The sequence below is a fragment of the Diplotaxodon limnothrissa genome, linkage group LG12, assembly GCF_057381915.1.
Source record: "Diplotaxodon limnothrissa isolate DT_005_m linkage group LG12, D_limnothrissa_male_GT1.1, whole genome shotgun sequence".
Classification (NCBI taxonomy): Eukaryota; Metazoa; Chordata; class Actinopteri; order Cichliformes; family Cichlidae; genus Diplotaxodon; species Diplotaxodon limnothrissa.
In genome coordinates this window covers 23,215,602-23,236,221 of record NC_140607.1, presented here as the reverse complement: position 1 = coordinate 23,236,221, position 20,620 = coordinate 23,215,602, and the positions used below count along the sequence as shown (strand labels likewise).

At 38.0% G+C, this 20,620-nt stretch overlaps 1 protein-coding gene across 3 annotated transcripts in view; it reads left to right on the top strand.

Moving 5' to 3' along the window:
• Positions 1-8,584: 8,584 nt before the first annotated feature.
• LOC146621343 (PDZ and LIM domain protein 5-like) overlaps positions 8,585-20,620 on the top strand; it is a 70,886-nt gene continuing 58,850 nt past the window's right edge. For all 3 annotated transcript variants that reach the window (XM_085367350.1, XM_085367348.1, XM_085367349.1), the window contains exons 1-2: positions 8,585-8,694; positions 9,595-9,817. In XM_085367350.1, the coding sequence (XP_085223476.1) occupies positions 9,719-9,817 (99 nt within the window). In that variant the 5' untranslated portion in view covers positions 8,585-8,694; positions 9,595-9,718. The remainder of the gene's footprint in view (positions 8,695-9,594; positions 9,818-20,620) is intronic.

Genomic DNA, 20,620 nt, shown 5'->3' with positions numbered 1-20,620 from the left:
AAATACAGTATTTAGGCACACGTCATTTCTCAGAGAGAGTACATGATTTATGTGACGTAAGTATATGACGGCTGCTTTATGTATATTTTGCCATTTGATGCTTGTGCATCTTTTGGTTTTGTAATTATAGAACTGTTTTGAAAAAAATGAGGACATGCTGGAGAAGCACTTATATTTGAATCAATATAAAAAGAGTATATATTTAAGCTGATGCATCTGGTGATGATGATTATCTGTAACAGCTGGTCTAAGCTTAGTGTTAGTCAAAACACCTGAATTAGTAGGCAGAAAACTAATATTGACGATCATCCAAATCATAAACTACTTTCAATGACAGCCCTTTAAGACACCTTTGAAGGACAAATTTCTTCTTCTTCAGCAGGTTTAATGGCAAATAAACTATCATTGATTGCCAGTGTCTGACAGGAAGAAAGAAACACAAGAAAGAAACACTTGAATCAATGAAACACTTTAATCTCTTTTAGTTTGCCTATAAAGTCCACAGAGTTTAACATTTCATTAGAGAAGGAGTGTGTGGCGGTAGGAAGGTAAAAAAAATGTTCTGATGTTGAGCCTGAATGTACACTGACGTTTGTGCTGCAGCTCTCATCTGGACAAGCAGAAAAACGCAGATAAACACCTGCACCAATATCTCACTGAAGGTCACTTGTGTTATTGTGTTATTGTGGGTTTTTTTTCTTTTTTACATTACACCATAATAATAAATGCAGAATTTATTTCTGCTCTGCTAATATGTACAGTTCTACCTTTAAAAATGATTTGAAACAAATGAAAGTGCCAGATGACATGAAGGGAAGTATTGTACATGTTGTTAACTACACTGTTATTAAGCATTCATTAAGCATTGAGAGTTATATCTGACACAGACACTCAGGCTGACCATTCCTAACATCTCTGAATTTTCAGAGATTCTTTTCCATGTGTCTGTGTGTCACTTCCTATCATATTAGTTTGACAGCTAACAACAGAAAGCGATCCCCATCCACCGCACTCTTAATGCCCTTGAGCTTTTAAGAAGAAAGTATTTTTTCAGCCTGGTTTGGAACCACAAAATGTATTGTATGTGTTAAAATACACTTGAATTTTTGTGCCAGTTTTTATGCCAGTGGTGACAAAAATCACACAAAATTAAATGAAATCATGCAAACAAAGCATCATCACCACACCCTCTAATGAGTAGCGTTTGTTTACTTTTTAGCATTACTTCTTCTTTTTTTATTTACCCACAATAATGTTGAATATGTATTTTGAACTATTAACACTATAATATAATGTGTGTTTCATGCCTCAACTCAGCTATTTTATTTACCACTTTCTATTAATTTTGTGCTACTGTAATAACATCTGCAAAATTTGTATTTATTGTCTTATTATTTGTGAACAGTTAAAGAGAGTCGTGGTAGGGAGTGTTATGGCACTTTTACGGTTCGTAAAGTGTTTGGATTCACCAAATCACGTAGATAAAGTTATTAAACCTGTGTTGAACCTCTACTTAAACTGCTTTTTTGTGACAAAACACTTCACCGTCTGTTGTATGTAACCCAACCAGGGTATACTGGGCTCTTACTGACACAACATGTAATGATTACACAGAGTCTACAGCTTGCACACTGACCTGTGAATGTGTACAGTGGAAAACTAAATAAAATATCCTGATTGTTGTGGAGGTTTTAAGACAGAGTGTAATAGAATAAATGGATCTGTTACAGTTAGGCATACTTCAGCCTTTTATTGACCTTTTATTTCCTTAAAAATGGATTCCTGACAATGAATGCAAAAGGAGCTAGGAGAAATTTTAAAAGCCTTCAGAATTGTAAGAGGACTATTACTTAAGATCACATAAAATATGGAAAAGTCTGGCTCCTTGGAAGCAGAATATAAAGAAATGGAGGGTGGATCACTCAACAAACAGTACTGTACATAGTGTGTTCATATTTTGCTGAGTGTTCATCAGTACAAAAAAACAATGTTTCTGTTACATGAATTATGTGTAATGACAGCACACAACCACCGGAGGGAAGCAGACAAATAATCTATGTTGGCTTTTGGTTCGGAGTTTTCATTTTTCCACATCCTTAGAAAGAAGCATAAAACAAATGCAAGACTTGTTATTAACTCAGTCACAAATAAAATGTGTTAACTGCTTCAAGTATACCTGTCATCCCAAAGGGTAGGACACCTGAGTTTGATTAGCCTGTTACCATGCCATCCTACATACTGATACTGTTTCCAAGAGATTTAATTGTAGGGAAGGACCCAGTCAAACTGTGTGACTGTAAATGTGTTTTATCATCATACCTGCTGACAGGTGTGTCTCGGCCTGTGTGTGACTGTGTTCATATTTCAGAGAAAGACACACAGAAAGATGACATCATCATGGAAAAAAAACGTAAGCGCGTACAGTGCGAGAAGACAGCGACAATATAACTGGTTAACAAGCACAAGTGGTCTCTGGTTTATGTCATACCTTTAGGAGTGTGGATGCGCACTTCCTTTAGCCTCTACCACAAACCCAAGTCACTGACAGAGTGTGGTTGCATGCGAGTACGAACGAGTACGAACTGGCAGGTTTTTTTTTTTTTACCCCTCATTGTGGTTCACATAATTAAGGTAATGAATGATTAATTTACCACAATAATCAATTTATCTTCATGTGTCTAAAGTTTCTATTAAAACGGAGCTTAACGCAGTCTTGCTAGTTGCTTCTTAAATAAGTGAACAAGTGTGACCGAGTAAAAGCATGTGTGCGTGTGAAAACGAGCTTTGCAATTAGGAGGCATGAATTTCACGCCTCCTGAACCAACTGTCCGGCTGACTGCGTCATGACGTCGCTCCATTGGGACCTACCTCACACAATGAGATGTCAAACACACGGAAAACTGGCCTGCAGCAGCACACTGGACGGAGCACAGACTTCCAGCAGGGGCGAAAGACTTTCCAGCCACAGGGTGAGCCATGAACACCTGTTTAGTAAACTGTGAATGCCTTTTGTGCTGATGGTATTTATTTATTTATCTTTGTATATGAGGCCTATTTAGTTTTATTGAATCCTAAGTTTTGTTGTTCTTATTTGCTGGACACATATTGAGGAAAATATGACACAACTGAAAATAACATATTTTCAGTTGTGTCACGTTTCAGGACATGAGATGAGGTGGCCACGCACTGTTTTTCTGTCTCCATGGTGTTGTGGTAATTTGCTTATGTGATGTATTTTTAAAATGGCACACTATAGCTGTTTAATTTGTGCTGTCCTAAGAATACCAGAAAGTGAATCCCGGGCATGATTGCAAGAAACATAAGGAGGAAGGTGTAGTATGTGTATGCTGGCTAGGGGAGGGGGGATGCAGTATTGATGTTTGGTGGTGCTTTGGTGTGTGCTGAATGGAGCAGATGCTTTGATCTTCCCTAGAGACCCTGCTCCTTGCTCCTTCTAAAGCTCTGCCTCTGGTCACAGATATATGGGCAGGGATGGCAAGCCTAAAGCTGCACAGACTAATATTTACTTCTCTTATTGTGAAGGTCTGCTCTAACAGAAAGCACATCCCAACCTTAACCAATCTTAACCCTTGGCAGGAATTACCTAAAGTCAGGGCCAGCCAAATATGTCTTCATTTTCCACAAATGTCTTCACTTCCATAGTGTAAAAGTCTGAGGGATCATTGCAAAGTTACAAACAACTACATCCTGAATATTAAATACGGGTTTTGATTCATTTAAACGATAGTGTGGCTTTAAGTTCTTCAGCTTTTGCCATCTCCGTGTAACCTTATCTGCCCTCCTTTGCTTCTTTTTCTTTGTATCCTGTGTTTATTTCTTCCCTCTTTCACTGCAGTCAACACAGAACAGCTGCTGTCTACTAGAGAGGAAGGAAGTAAAGCACTGGAAAGTCTACTCAGTGCACCAAATATGCAGTGCATGCGTGCGTGTGTGTGTGTGTGTGTGTGTGTGTGTGTGTGTGTGTGTGTGTGTGTGTGTGTGTGTGTGTGTGTGTATGTGCATTTCTGGGTCTTGTGTGTGCTTCTGGAGTTATGGATGCATAGCTGCCTAAATGTGGTAGAAAGCGCATCACTCATCCATAATTCATTTTATCCACCAAGACCTGTGTCATGACATTGAGGTCATGATATCATGAAGGCTGTCTGAACAAGACAACTCCATCATGAAAGACTGACGAGCTGTCAAATCACAAAACCTTTGACACCGTGGGATGGAAATATCATGCTCAAGTATTTCTCTATTACAATTCACACATATTAGAGGAGATACTGCAATGGTTCAAGCTGTGATGACCTTTCGTATTTCTTTGTGCTTATTGTAAATACTGCCATGAAGTATCTGATATGTCTAAATAAGAGGAAATTATTAAAAAAATATGTGTTGGCAGACATTAATTATACTTTAAAGCTAATTTCAATTACAAATGTGGAAATAGTATCGCTTAAAAGTTGTATTATTCTTTCTTTATTTTCTGAGATGTTCCCATATGTTTTTCCAGTTTAAAGAAACTTATTTCTGTAAAGGTAAGCTGTTTTTATTTAGAACAGTATTTGAAGAAAAGAAAAAAAACCCTACTTGATTTGGTTCAGCTGACAGTCTTACCAGCTGTGAGGGTATCATCAGCTTGAAGGAAAGCTGAAGGTTTATTTTCAGAGGCGCATAAACGTCCTCATTAAACGTCATATGAAACTGGCCATTATGTTTGATTCATGTGCAAAAATGGAAATGTATGCCCGAGCGTGATGCGGCACAAATCGTAGTGTCCATCACTCTACCTCAGAACAGGAGGTGGCCAGAGTAATCAAGAGCAGCTGATCCCAAAAATCTTAAGTGGTGCGTGGTCTGTTTGAAATTGGTGTATTGGTGTCCCTGAGGCAACATTACACTTGGCTTTTAAATGCCTCTCTTTTATTGACCCAGACTTGACCCAGGCATTAAGGAGTTCTGCGTGCACATTTGCGGTCTGAGAGAGCGAGAGAGGGAAAGTGTGTGCGTGGACCTGTGTGTTCATGCCTGATTCCTCTCAGTTTATCTTTCCTCGGGTGGACAATCATTTTGGCTGAGCTTTCTGAATCCCAGTGCGTTTGTTTGTCTATTTCTGTCTGTCTGGTCAGAAGGGAGGAATATTTTCCACTGTGAATGTAATCAGTTCTAAACAGTGACTCGCTTTAGACCGATGATACAGGCTTTTCACAATAAGCTCATAAGAGTTCAGGCTGCTCTCTACTTCTCTGTTTTTTTTATACAAAATGCAACTCTAACCCTAACTGTGCATGACAGTACAGAAATGGGTTGAGGGGATTAGTTAGGCTTATAGCAGTCTGGAAGGGTCAGAGTGATTAGATTGTTGAGAGACAAATACTGTTCATATTAGAAAAAATGTCAATAGTGTCATCATGCACACACCTCTGAGTGAAAAATCTGGATATGGAGTAATCAGTGTAACCGTTCCTTCCTGGATTTCGAGCTACAAGTGCCCTCAGAAATATAAAAGTGAACGAAAAAAATAAATAAAAAATTACTCTAAACAAAGCTGCCACAAGAGTGTTATTTGTGTATTTTTTCAGTTCACCCATTTTTATAGAATAGTATTACAGTTCAGTATATAGAGTTTTTATAGTGTGTTCACTGTAAATCTGGGTGTTGTATATTTGACAAAAAAGAGCTACACACTAATTTATAATTAATGGTATTCAGACCTCTGCTGACCCCAGTTTGGATGAGAATCATTAGGTTTACACACAATAGAGATTTTATGTATGTTGTGTCCCTTGGGGTTGTGTGCATGTGTGTGTGGGTGGGTGGGTGGGTGTGGGCAGCAGCTGGCAGACTATGGGGTTGGTGTCCCTCTTTTATTCACATGGATGATGCATTAAATGTTATTTAGAAGGGCAGATTATGATAGCATTAAAGGGTGGAGCTTGTCTCGGTGTGAGCATGTGTGTTTGACTGCAGGCTGCTAAGCTGTGATCATTAAGCATGTGGAGAGGTGAGCATATGGAGACTGGAATAGACCATTTGACAGAACAAAAGACTGGCAGGGTGTCTGAGGTTTCGTGCTTTAGACCACTCACCATTGTTAGTGTTTAATATTATTATTCTCTAGCTCACAAATCCCCTTTGTTCTCTGTGTTACAGTTTTTGACAGCATAAGCAATTGATCTTATGTCTTTAAACAGTGAGTTAGACCGATGGGTCTAGATTTTAGAAAGCATATCTCCCTGGGACTCAATACCAGTCGTCCTGTTACATGAGAATGGGACAGTGGTACAAAGCCAGTGAGATAAACTGATTTTTTCATTTATATTTCTTTATTTGGTAGTAAAGAGATTAAAATGGCTACCCTAAAACACACTTTTGTGTTGTCATGCTGTAAAGTGCATATGTGATCTGAGGGTTTTTAATGAGAAAACAGATTTCTTTAAAAAGTAGATTAAAACTAGTAAAATGAGCAGTACAGTAATTCTTAAGCATTAGTTCCTATAGTGGCTGTAAGCCTGCTGAATACTATTACCTTACAGGAAGCAGTCCACAGTCAAGCCATAAAGAGATTTTAAAAAGCTCCTGCACAAATGGTTTTGAGCCTTGCATGAAGACACTGGTTGTTGCTCATTGTTGTGGTTGATGCTTAGCTTGCAGTCATAATCAATCTGTCACGGCGCTGATTTGTTGCCTACTTTAATGCCCAAAACACACCATGCCTTCATCTGTGGGCAAAAAATCTCTAGCCTTTTCCTTCATGAATGAACTTTCATGTTAAATATGTTGATAGAAGGAAAAAAACAAAATGTGTTTGTTAGTGTTTCTGTGGCTGATTGTTTTAGGATATAACACTGGCTATTTGGCAGTTTGCACTACTTTAGGTCTGGGAAAACTTTATAGAAGGCAAACAAGGACTTCCTGATTATCTGATCATCTTACTCATAAGGATGCTATTATATTATTGTTTTCACATAATGCCTGATCAGCCATCTGCAATAAAGCCTAAAGTAAACACAGTGCCTTTAGATTTACTGTAAAACTTAGGATAGGTCTAACCCTATCAAGAAGCTTCAGCTCAGCAGTGGAAACAAAGTTAATGACTCTTCCATCTTTGGTCCTCCCAGGAAAAGCTGCTCTTTTATTTCCTAGCTGTACTGTAGAGGTATGCGCTGTCAATGTGGGAATGTTTATTAGCAGGATAATGAAAAGCATCTTGTTTTTATGTGCGAGTGCGTCGTATGTGTTTAACGGCATACTATATGTGAAATGTTAGCCTGTTTACTCCATCCTTTGGTCTTTTCATCTGAGATATCTACACTCTTTTCTTTTTCAGTCTTTTAGACCCTTTACGCCTACACTTTTCCATGCCCATTTTATATCCAACAGACTTAAGACTTTTTCTCACACTTCAGCTTCCCTCCTCTGCTTTGATGTTTGTTGATTTTTGAGAAGTCATTTTTTGATTGTGGCCTATGGTTGCTGTATCTACCACTGCCACAACCAGAGTTATGACTTGGCAAGATGTGCTGACTGTGTATTTGGTCAAGGCCAAGAAAGGAATGGGATGAGTATTTAATTGAGCCACTACTATGTCAGTATAAATATAAAGTCAATATTGATCTGTCTGGGGTAAAATAAGGGGGCACGGACAAAAGCCAGCTCAGAATGAGACGAATTGCTGCTGTCTGGACATAAATAATGGAGGTACTGATAAATAAATAAGTGGGAATGAGTGTGCTGCACTTAGGAGTTCTATCCCTTAAGTATAAAAGAAAAATATTTATAACTATTTTCCAAAATGTGCTGAGATTATAGTATAGATTATGTAATTTAGTGCTCAGTTTGGTAAAGCTTGTTTGCCTAATTATTAGAGCGGGGGAAGTTGATGCAAGTCACAGAAAACACAGTAGATTTACAGATTTAAAGCCATGGATGAATATCTACTTCTCTTAGATTGTTTCTAATGAAACAACAGTGTTGCAGTTGTTAAACAACCATCACACACTGACTTAAGGCAATCTTGACCTTATACAGTCGCCATTATTAAATGACCCCTGAGCGACCTTTGCATTGATGCCTTTGGAATGAATTCCCTAGTCATGATATGGTTACACTGGTTCCACCTTAAACGAAGCTGCCTGCAGGACTGAGTCCATGTTCCCAAAATATCTGGATGAAAGATAAACTGTCCCCTCTCCTGTGCCTCTTCTTCCTCCCCTGATCATTTTCTCTGTGTGCGCAATGCTCCCACTGTCTTTTCCTTAATCCTCCACTTTGCTCCCTTCTTCTCCCCTCTTGTTGCCCCCCCGACATCCCCCGCCACCTGATTTTTTTTCTTCTGTTGTCTCCTTCCATACCCCAATCTCACCCTTCATGTTATCTCCACTCGTTCACCCCTCTTCTGTGTTCATCTCACTCCACCCATGGGTGATTTCCCCTCCTCTTTCTCCTCCCTCTTCCCTCTCATCCTAACCTATACCCGTTCTCCCTCTCGCCTCCCTCTTTCCCCTCCTCCACCTTTCCCCTCCCATCTGTCATTAACTAGTATATAAGAGCATCACATCCCTCTGTACCTCTCTCACACACACAGTGTGTTTGCTGGGAAGGGAATATTTCAGGGGAAACTAGGAATTGCACAGTCCACCTGCCCGTGAAGGAATTATTTTCCTTTCTGGAATTTCCATTAAAGAGGTACAGCATTTACCTTCATTTAATTTCAGCAGGAAATATGCTATTACTGACATTTAGGTGTGTGAAGGTCTTCTGGTAGTGTTTCCTGAAGGGTAATTTACATATTTTAAGCTACTGAACAACTGCAGCATTCTCCAGTGTATGGTGGTTTAAAATAACATTCAGTGAAGCATTTAACTCTATTTTGATTGTAAAATGTTTGATGTCTTATTTGTTTATTTTTACTTAAAATGTGTTTATTTTTTTTATACCGAATAAGTCTAAAAAGGTAATTTTGGGACTTATTCAAATACATAGTTATGAATTTAGTTGTGAACTGTTTGAAACTATTGTATGAACAGTTTGATAAACAGTTTTATGTATTTTCTTTATCTTTATTTATTTAATGTTTGGCAAATGTGTAATGTGCAAATGTTTCTGCACCAATAATAAAACATCATAGCTGTGAGGCATGGTAGAGGGAACATCATGGATTTGGGGCGTTGTGCTGCCCTAAATGGCCTGTAAGCAGAGATTTTACAGTTGCGTATGATGTCTGTGAAGGTTCTCAGTCATCCAGGTCATCATAGTCTTAGGAGCTTGGAAAGAAAAGCATCTGGACTTATATAAGTTGCTGACGTTTCACCTCTCAACGAGAAGCTTCTTCAGTTCTAGGGTCAAATGGTGGAGAGTCCCAGATTTAAGCCCTGTGGGAGTTTCCCCCCACGAGGGACAGTGGACCCCCTAATGATTCTCTACCTGCATATGATCTGAACCTTAGGAAATGCTCAAGTATCTATCTATCTATCTATCTATCTATCTATCTATCTATCTATCTATCTATCTATCTATCTATCTATCTATCATTGCTGCACAATAACAAATGTTTTTGCTTGTCTTTCATGTCTTGTCTTTTCCTAGATCTTGGATCAAAATCTTACCCCTCATCAAAAGCTAGTGATATTTTTATTGTCACTTGATCTGCATAATATATTCCGGCCATCAGCATCACTTGTGAGCCAGATCAACACTGAACAAGGAAACCATGACCAGCAACTACAATGTCACTCTCATAGGTCCTGCCCCCTGGGGCTTCAGGCTGCAGGGAGGAAAAGACTTCAACATGCCCCTCACCATCTCGAGGGTAAGATTAAAGTGCCCATACACACATGCATGCACTTAAATGTGGATAACCAGCATTGTCTTCAGGGTGATAAAACAGCATATATTTATTTTGTGACAACGCAACCATATACAGTCATTCTTCTCAGAACCCTTGTGCTATTTGTACTATCAACATGTCTTTACTACCTTTCTTCATTTCTGTACCCCTCTTGACTGAACCCCTCAGCCACACCCAAGACAGCTCAGCTAAATCATATGCCATCTGTCATGTATCGATCGACCACACATGAAACCTTTTCTCGCTTTCTTTACATTCCACTTCACTTTGAGTGTCTGTATTGAAATTGCAGCAATCAAAGTTCTGGCACACAAGTCTTGGCATCAATCCCTCTGCGTGAAGAAGTAACTTGATGGTCCCTTGGTTTCCCTGCCTTTCAGTGTCTACTCGTAATATTACCTCTTATTGCCTCCCTCCCGTCTCTTCTGTTCATTCACACATCAGCGTTACCGCATGGTCACATCCACATATTCACAGAGTATGCTTTGCTCATTACTGTAACTGGATTGTGATCTTAAAAGATGCAAATCCTTCCTAATGTTGTTCAAGCTTCTGTTCTGCTCTGCTGCACTGTGCAGTGCCCTCAAACACACACATGTAATGCATTTACGCACACAAAAGTCACACAAAAGTCACCAAAACTGGCACGGTACAGACTTATAGCAACATGAGCCTGATGATGAATGGCTTACTAGGTTCTGTGCCAATCCCCTTTGGGGCCATTCTGGGTTGCCATGTTTGTGTTATTACTTTGGATGTGATACTTTTCCCACTAACTGAAGCCATGTGAATTTTTTAACCACGGGTTTGTGTGTGTGTGTGTGTGTGTGTGTGTGTGTGTGTGTGTGTGTGTGTGTGTGTGTGTGTGTGTGTGTGTGTGTGTGTGTGTGTCTGAGAGTGCAGGCATGGACACAAAATGTTGGAAGACACTGTATGTAACTGAAAGGAAAAAACTGAAAGAATCCAGAAATAGGACATACAAATAGAAACAGACATCTTGTAAAATAGCAGCATTTTAAATTGCAAAATGCTACAAGAACTAATCTTGTATGAAATTAGTTCTTTTGTGTAGAGTTGGAGTTAAAAAATAATGCATAATGCATTGCAAATGCTGCATTCCAAAGAAACTGAAAGAAAAGATGAAGAAACTCTGATGCTGACATTGATTATTGAAGACTTGAAAATATGCAAGCAATAATTGGCGATCCCGTTTGACCGTTACTCCAACATCACAGTGAAAGTTGTGTGATTTAACAATTTAAGATGCCTTGCGAGCTTGTTTTGTTATTTTCCTTCTCTTGAGATTGCTTTGATGTTGAGAGATTCTTAAAAAGGTGTGAAACAACTATTGTCTGAATCCTACAAATACCAATAAATTGTAAAAGATTTGGGAATACTCAAACTGACTCAAGTGGGCTCCTTATTTAGCTTTGTGTCTCTAAAAGCAGATAAATGCAGATTAGCAGAGATGAGGTGGAGATGGGGGGTGGGGTATGGGAGGTGGTATTCAGTGCACGTAAATAATGCTGCGCACAGTTTACACAGGCTGAACTTGAAGAAGTGATGGCAGGCAGTCAAACACGTCACTCAGCAGGTCATCTATCTACATGTGCTTGTCTGACCCTTTGATTTGTATCATACCTCTCTATAACTTCCTGTTTGTTTTTCTCTCTTGTTATTTAAATCTATGCGCTTCCTAATTCACTTTGTCAGATGTTCTTATGTAACACTTATCTGACTCGACGTGGACGTACAGTTTGTAGTCATTCGTTTTAGAATCCATGCAACTCTTAATCTAATCAGCTCTGTTAAACTGGGTCTATGACGATAAGGGCAGTGCTTCTGACCGCCTATTACTGACACATAAACATGTATACCAGTGCACACACATACTACTCTCTGCCAGTCTAACCATAGAGCTGGTTCTGAGAGGAGACCACAGAGTATGGGTTATTAGAGAATCCTGCACAACTGCCAGACCACAGTTACTCTTGCAGCTGCTGTTGCTAAGCTCTATAAGCATGTGAATATACAGTTTGTTTAATTTATGGCACTCTGTAGATGTAAAAAGTACCAGTGTTCAATAGTACCACCATTGCATCATGGCATGTATGTCTTGAGGTTTCTGCCCATTAGCTATTGTTTATGCAACTTGTCTTCACATCTTCTTATACCTTTTTTTTCTTTTCTAGTGTTTAAAAACAGTTTTATAAGGGGCTGAGACTGATGGTGCTGCTCTGCTAAAGACCAGTAAAACACTTTACAATGGCTTCCCTTTTTGACATGTCTGGAGATTGCGAGAAGGAGGTTTAGATACATGCAGAAAGTGTGAAAAACATGGGTTGCAGCATATTCCTCAAGTACATTTATGTGTAGCTTGCTGCACCTTTCCAATATTACTTATTTTCTAAATAATTGTCATACACTGTAATGCACAACTGGGCAGTATAAGCCTTATTTACAGTAAGAGTGAATGGTTGAGCCCAACGAGTGTCTGTTTATATGCTTAAAGAGAGTAATGGAAGCTGTATCATTATGGTTACATGCCTGTTTATATAAGAACTGGACTACCTTGCTCTTTTGTATAGCAAACATTTGGATTCAGATATCTAATAGATATCTCGCTGAAAGGATTTTGGAGAAAATAGCTTGTGGAAAATCTCAAGCAAACCCAATTAAACCCATTTACTGGGAAATCCATTTACTTCTTTTATTGATGCGAAGAGACAGAAATACCCACCAATGGTACTATTCTCAGTTAAATTTACAACTCAGTGAATAAATATTTAAACCTTTCCGAGGGTAGTCCATTTACAGAATCCACTGCTAAAATAATTTAAGGGAAAGCAACCCAGGGGAGGAGATGCATTAAGCCTCTAAGAATAGATACATCATCTCACAGGTCTGCCCTCACAAACACACCCACTTAACAGGAAGACTGGTCACAGAGCTGTACCCCTATTTTAAGCTGTACTTACTGCATTTGTGGTATCACAAAGACACAACAAATACAAAAGCAATGCTAGGATAGATTTTCCCTCCTTTTTTGTGAACAAAATTTATACAGCAGTGTATTGTGTGTCGATTATCTCATTTTTATATTGTATTTCTTTAGTAGAAGTCTTCTTCTTTCCTGCACATTACTATAATAATGGTGTGAAATGACTGGCAGTGTGTGTATGCCATCTTTGTGTATATGCACTAGATAAACATAGCAATCTGAAGAGTCTATAGTACTGGCAAAACTCTACAAGGTATAATAAACTTGGTTTATTTATCACCATTTGTGCCAAATATATATATGTATGTATGTTAGAAATATGTAACTGTATATGCTTGGTCTAACAGAGTGCATCCTTCTATCATAATGCTTAAATAGCGGGATTCTAGTTGTACAGTGAGTACATCAAAATGAGTAGACAGCCAATCTATAATAAAACCTTTTCATGGAAGAATGCAGTTCCTGGAATTGAATCAGTGATGGCCGCCTCCTGCTTCCCTAGAGATGCTTTTCAACAGGCGATGATAACAACTGACCACAGGGATGGGTCTATTTCAAAGACGTTTTAGTTCTATACATAGTTTCTGTCTTTCTTCCCTTCCTCCTATTCCTGATTTAATGTCTTCCTCCTACAGAACTTGTTCTTAAACTCACATCATCACCAGGGGCCTGCACTATGGAGAAAGTTCAACATACCCAAGATGTATTTTTGTTACCAAACCAAACTGCCCTGGCTGATAAAGCAGAGCTGCAAATCTATATATGAGCATATTTATCTACCCATTAACATGAAAGTCAAACTGAACCAAAAAATTCTCTATTATTCTAAGCAAATGTGATAAATGGTAACTACAAAAAGATTTAAACAACACAAATGTTGGAGTAGAAGCCAAGATGGAAAGTTGGCAAAAAGATGCTGATTGTGTAAACACTTAAGTTATTAAGACAGCATTATCGAGAAACCTGTCAGTTAATCACAATAAAACCAGTATTTTTATGTGATATAAAAGTGCAATGTCACAATATCAATGTTATATGAAGTACACATATGGTTTTGCACACCTCAGTGATGACTTAGTAAAAAGTGAGCTACTTAAACAACTTCCAATAAAGCAGAGAATTTGCAACAAATGCAGGAAAATTGTGTATGACCACTTGTCTAAAAAAAACACACAGTTGAGAACAACCAAGCTATGCAAGGTGGCAGTTTGTGATATGTGACCTAAAGTAAACAAATGACTCAATTGAGCATCAATGGAGCACTTGCTAGTTAGACTCTAAAATGATAGGAAAAACAAAACAATGGACAGAAATTACAGATTCCTTTACATGACGGTAAATAAAAGATTTAAGCAGTTGGTGGGGAAAAAAACACCCAAGACACGACATCCCAGGTGGAAAATATTTTTCAATTTCAGTTTTATTAAGTGACAGTATTATTCAGGCTCATGAAGAGCCATCATTCTTCTTCTTCTTCTTCTTCTTCTTAATATTAATATTAATAATAATAATAAGCAGTTATGTTATGTTAGCTTAAAATTTCCAAGGGAAGCACCACCTAGGCTACTTTTTTGCTTACATTTGACTTATGCTAGGTCAATATAATGGTGCTACTAGCATCTTGTAGCAGTAGAGTCACAATTAGATAGTCTGTAGCTCATTGGTAAAGAAGACTGGGAAGGAATCTTCATTTACTTACTTAGAAAGACAGCTGTGTGCAAGCTGCAACCATCAATAAATAAAATGTTATTTAGTATTTTTTTTTGTGGTATTAGAAGTAAAAGACAGTGTAAGACAATTTTAGCTTCATCCTTGTAGCTCCAGCCTTGGCAGTGTTAAAAACTCCCAGGAGCCAGCATAGAACAATGAGGTAAGCTTTGAAAAACCCAAGGTTGAAGCTGAAGTTACCTCGGTCTTTCCAAGCCTTGCAAGCCTCTGGTCTTAACCCTGTAATGCTGAGATTTCTCATCTTAATCTTTCATACCAAACTTCACGAGCCTGTTGACAGCTCCTCCAAATGACTTAATAATGCTTAAATCTGTCTTAATCAAAACAATTCCCATGCTTCCCTCTGAGTATCTTAGCTAAATAGTCCCAGAGCCAGAATCAACAACTTATCATTTGCCCTCCATAAATCAATCTGTCAGTATGTATGTGTTTGGGTGTGAGTTGGAAAATGCTATATTTGAAAACTGTTACACATTTGATTTTTCTGTAGTCCCAGCAGTGTGAGAATTAATCTTACTCTCATTAAAATCTGTGAAATTTTATGTTTCCTGTCAATATTTGGCATTTGCTTATCGTGGCTTTTTATGATGTCACCAGTTATGATGTCACTTGTACCACATGCTTATATGCGTTTCATGTCATGTTTAGAAAATATGCTCATCGTTCTTCTGTGTTAGGATATTTGAATCTATTGCTGACCTTACAATAACATTTCTGACTTCACCAGTAACGGATTAACTTATTTCTTTGCCATGAAGTGGTAATGTATTACAATTTTTTTTTCAAAACACGTTAATATTGCAAACAATAGACTGTTTAATAGACTAAAAGAAGACTTTTATGAGCCCTTAGAACAGCACAGCCAAATCATAACACACTGCAGTGAATTCACACAATGAAGAGACTAGAATAACCCATTGTGGCTATAATGTGTTTTCCACAGTAGCTGCTAAACCCATCATGCCATTTTTGCCTTCCTCTCAGGATGCTGGCCACCTGACTGGATCATGTTTATTCAGATTAATATTGGTTGACTGTAAAGATTGACAGAAGCACAAGAAAACATCTGGTGTAACAGCAGTATCTGTCTGTTCTCTTTGGCTTTTGTTAAGCTTTGCTTGGACAATGTACTGGGAACCTAGACCCTTAGTCTTTTCCTACATAGATTTATAGACTTGTTCTGCATGTCTTAGTGTACAAACACAATCTAAAGGTTAGTATATTATACACTAAGCTGATCTGATGTTTTTCTAAGAAAAGAGTTATGTCCCAAAGCACCAACTCTGTCTCTCTTTGTGATTCATGTTTCTTCCTAATGCCTGATTCCCTCTTAATGACATGTGCGGCTGTGATTCTTGAAGCTCATGGGTTACAAATAAGAAGTCTCTATTCCCAGAACCCAGTTGATGCACACAACAATAAATGTTTTCCCAGATTTTATCAGATGTTGACTGTAGCAAACATATTAAACAAATTATATATGTTATCCCAAATCAAGGTTATTAGATTAATTGCAAAATAGCTAAAGAAGGGCCACTTAAATATTAAAATCATATGGGACTAAATAAATCCGGTCCTGGGTTCATATAGCTCAGTTCCTGCCCTTTCAATGTCCTTTCTGCCATGACAGTCTTCCTAATGAGGCTGGATGTGAAAGCTAACTTATTCATGATTGGTTTAGCAAAGTGCAGCTTTATATTATATGGTTTTCATGGGTTTATAAATCCTCACTTCATTCCATGTAAATGTCCCCTAATATTTACAATGAAACTGATAAATATGACATATTTAATGCTTTCCAGGAAGAATATTGTGTCCCACTGTCTGGGTTTTCCTGGTGTGTACAGTTTTTTTTTTATCCTTACTCGTCTACTTCTACTAATTTTTTCACCCAGTTTACTTAAAAAGATATATCATTTGAAGCTGTTGATCTGTCATATGTTGGATTGATCTATTAAACTATGTTGATGCTGCATCAACATAGCTGGTATTTTCTTCATGTGAATAATTGGTACGGTGGGCCTGAGAGGTCAAACACACATTTTTCTATTTGCTTTTCTTCAGTTCCAGTCTCTCTGAACTCTTAGAGCCACTGGGCCATTACAAATTTTGGGGATCTACAGATGGCACTAAAGCACCAATGTAAAGCAAACCAACTTTTGCATTCTTTTACGAGCAAAGTCATGCTACAGTTGTAATTATGATAAAAACCTATAACAGATTAATAACTTGGCTTCCACTTTTCTGTACGCAACCAAATCAAAAGAGCACAGCTGAATTTTAATAATACTCATGAACCCACATCAGTCAGCTTGTGCTAACTAGGGACGCTGCTTAATTGCAAGCACGACAGACCTAATGTCCAAAGCTTGATATTTTTTTTATGTATAATGTGTTTTGTGGGTTTTGCCAGTGTGACTGCACTACAGTTCTGTGGGAACTCAATCTGATATAACCTTGTCTATTCTACTTCTACTTGCAATTTTATAGTCTAATATTTGTGTGAAATATTCATACTTAATTCATTTTCAGGGGGTTATGTTGATGTTTATGTGTAGTAACGTGTATATTTCTATACTTCAGTGATGTTGTGGCTTTAGATTCTTTTATCCGTTGCAATTTTCAGTGACTCGACTTCTAACCCCAGTGAGTGAGTTTGCCAGCACCAGTCTGAAGCCAAATCAAGTCGAATCTAATACTCGTAACAGCTGACGAAGACCAGTGGATTTTGTCAGATGAATACCAGATTCCTTTTCATAAAATTTCAAGATCCTGCTGACAAACCTGCATGATTTACTTTATTCAGGGCCATAAACTGCGAATGAAACATTCCCTCACAGTTTACTACGTGTTACTGATTGGGCCATACAAGTAGGCTGACATGATGGCTGACCTTGCACTTTATTAATCTTCCTCTTTCTTTGTTTAAACCTCTCTCTGTTTCTGTTTATGTGAATCTCTCATGGAGATATCTGTTGCTATTACTCTGACTCTGACTGCTCTTCACTTTTCTTGTGCTTAACAAACGTTTTCATTATTATCTTTCCTGTTTTCTGTGTTGTTAGATTCATATTTTTCGAAGGGTACAATTTTTCCAGTCCTCATTCACTGCAGTGTAACAAATACATTAATCAAATAATTTTTATATATTTAATTTTAGGAAAAAATCCAGCAGGAAACATTATTAGCAATGCAACACATGCAAGTTTATGATTTGACTGGGTGCCATAAGCTGAGGATATCCTGTTCCAAGTGAATTAAAACAATTAACGAAAGAAAGAGCAAACAGTAGCTGAATGTTAGCATTTATTGAGAAAATTGGAGAATTGGAAATACCTTGGTAGTAGTGCCTAAGTAGATTTCTGCAAATGTTGGTACAGTGGCATTTAATAGAAAATAACTGGCTGTAAAATAATAGAAAAACTGGGATTTTAAGCTGTGCTGCTAAGTAATAGCAGTGAGTCGAGTGAATATTAAGCATTGACTCTTTTTGTTTTCATGCAGAAGTCTGATATAAACAGGCAGTGTAAAGGAAAAGATCTTGTTGATGTGGTAATACAACTCATCAAACTCTTGTTGCCCTTATACTTTTGTTGGAGGATATGCCAAACTTGCTGCTAAGTGGACTTTATGCACAAAAATATATTAAAAAAACCAAACATACTGTCTCAACATATGGTAATAAATATTGATTATAAATAAGTGGACATCAATAAAATAAATAATTTTTAAAAACCCTTCAGTAAAACAATATATAGAGTGAAGGGTAATTTCTTGTCATGACATTACTAAAAGATAACATAAGTTCCAGTACTGAAACAGCAAAATTGAAGGAAAATAGGTCAGTACTGAAGGCTTCCATATGGAAGCAGCTTTGTGTATTTTCGAGTTACAGAGTATTTGTGTCTCAAGCTCTCAGAGAGTGCGATGCGAACCATCTGCCTGTCATCTTTGTCACTACTTGTGCTGAAAGCAGGCATTGTTCAAAGCACTCAAAATGTTCAGTGTGTGCTCAAAGCAGACAATGTTGCGGCACTCCAGTAAGCTCTTATTGCTATGTGTTGAAACCAGATTTTTTTAAGAACTTAAATCAGACAGCATATGTGTTGAAACCTGACATCGCTGGAAGCATAAGAGCAAGTTCGTAGGAGATGGCTTTTAGACACGGCATGTGTGTTTCTCATTGTTTTGGAACAGTGATGACACAAGTACTGACCCCTTTACTTTTGCATGAATATTTAGTAAGGCAGCTGGATTTCACACACAGAGTGCAAAGTCTTGAGCTGCTTCTCATTTCTTTATATTTTGCTAGGAAAATAACAACAGCAGCTTATTGAATCATGTTCAAAAATAACAATGTTTAACAGAGAAAACCCAACAGTCAGATGAGCCCTACAAATAAGCACTTTAGCGACAGTGGGAAGGAAAAGCTCCCTTTTAAAAGGAAGAAACCTCTGGCAGAACCAGGCTCAAGGAGGAGCTGCTAACTGCTGTGACTGGTTGGGGGTGAGGAGAAGAAGACAGGACAAAGGTACACTGTGGAAGGGAGCCAGAAATGAATAATAACTAATTAAATGTAAAGTGATGTATGAATACATGAGTGAAAAAAGATGAGTGAAGACGCAAACACTCATTATGAGAGGATCCCAGCAGTGTAGGCCACCTTATCCAGCCCTAGCTATATACTTTATCAAAAAGGAAAGTTTTAAGCCTAATCTTGAAAGTAGAGAGTGTGTCTGTGTCCTGAATTGGCAGCTGCTTCCACAGAAGGTGGCCTGGAAGCTAAAGGCTCTTCTGATTTTACTCATAGTTTCCCAGTGTTATTGAAGGACATTCAAATAACTATTGGCTGCCTTTTGTTACTTTCTCTATCAAGATGACCCCACACTGCTTCATTCATTATTGTTCAGGTTGGGCTCTGGGGAGGCCAGTCTAATTCAGTTCAGTTGTATTTATATAGTGCCAAACCAAGACAACAGTCACCTTGATCCATCACTGACAGTGTTCCATTGTGTGTTTTCACTGATGATGGTTTCATGCAGACACATCTCTCAGGTCCTGTCAGGTCATTGCTGCATTTTCCATATTTTTTTCACACACCGTATTTCTCTGACTATAGGGCGCACTTAAAATCCTTTAATTTTCTCAAATTCTCAAATCTTTCAATCCGGCGCGCCTTACAGTCTGAATAATACGGTACTCTTTATCTCTTGTAGATGGCTGTTTTTAGACCTGTCAATTCTTTTGTTCTCCACTTGTCCACCACCACAGTTTCTTCAGTTTTTTTAAGGACAGACTGCACACCATGCCAAGAAACACATGGAAGTTTGAAGTTTTGTGCTAATAGTTGTTTTATATCTGTCTGTGTTGTCTTGACATTTTTCCATAGATTCAAATAAAGAAATTCCAACAAATTGTGTGTTTTTAAAACAGGCTGCGATTAACAAATTTCCTGAAGATATCATTTAAAAGTGGTTGTTTCCTAAGTTGTCTATTATGAGTAGACACAAGACTGGTTCATTCCTTGAGTTGGTCCCTGAATGCTTGAATGATTCATAGGTCAGTGTTAAATCTAACAAAGCTAAAGAAAAAAACCCTCTGAAAAACAGGAACAAGGTAGGGCTGAAATTGAGTGAAAAAATTAGCCAACGTCCAAAGAAAAACCTTAAGACCTTAAATAAGTCTGGAGAACTATTGCTCAAGACCAATTTTTTTTTAAAAATACAAGAAAGTCTGGCTCCTTGGAAGCAACAAGTAATGAGGGGTGACTTTTGCACAATAGTGTCTGTTGATTTGTTGAAGAAAAAAACCCCACTTAAAGGCAAATTCTTTTTGCCACTTGAACTACGAGGGTTTCCACACCACCCTAAATATGTAGACATGGAGTTAAAAAGCAAATATGTTTAGAAATAATATAAAATACAGGTAAGTGTTAGAGAACTTTTACAGTTCTGTAACAGCCTCTCCCATAGCCGCTGACATCAGTGGCTCAATCTTTGGGCCAAACAGAAAAGAAAAGTCACTGGCACTGCTGT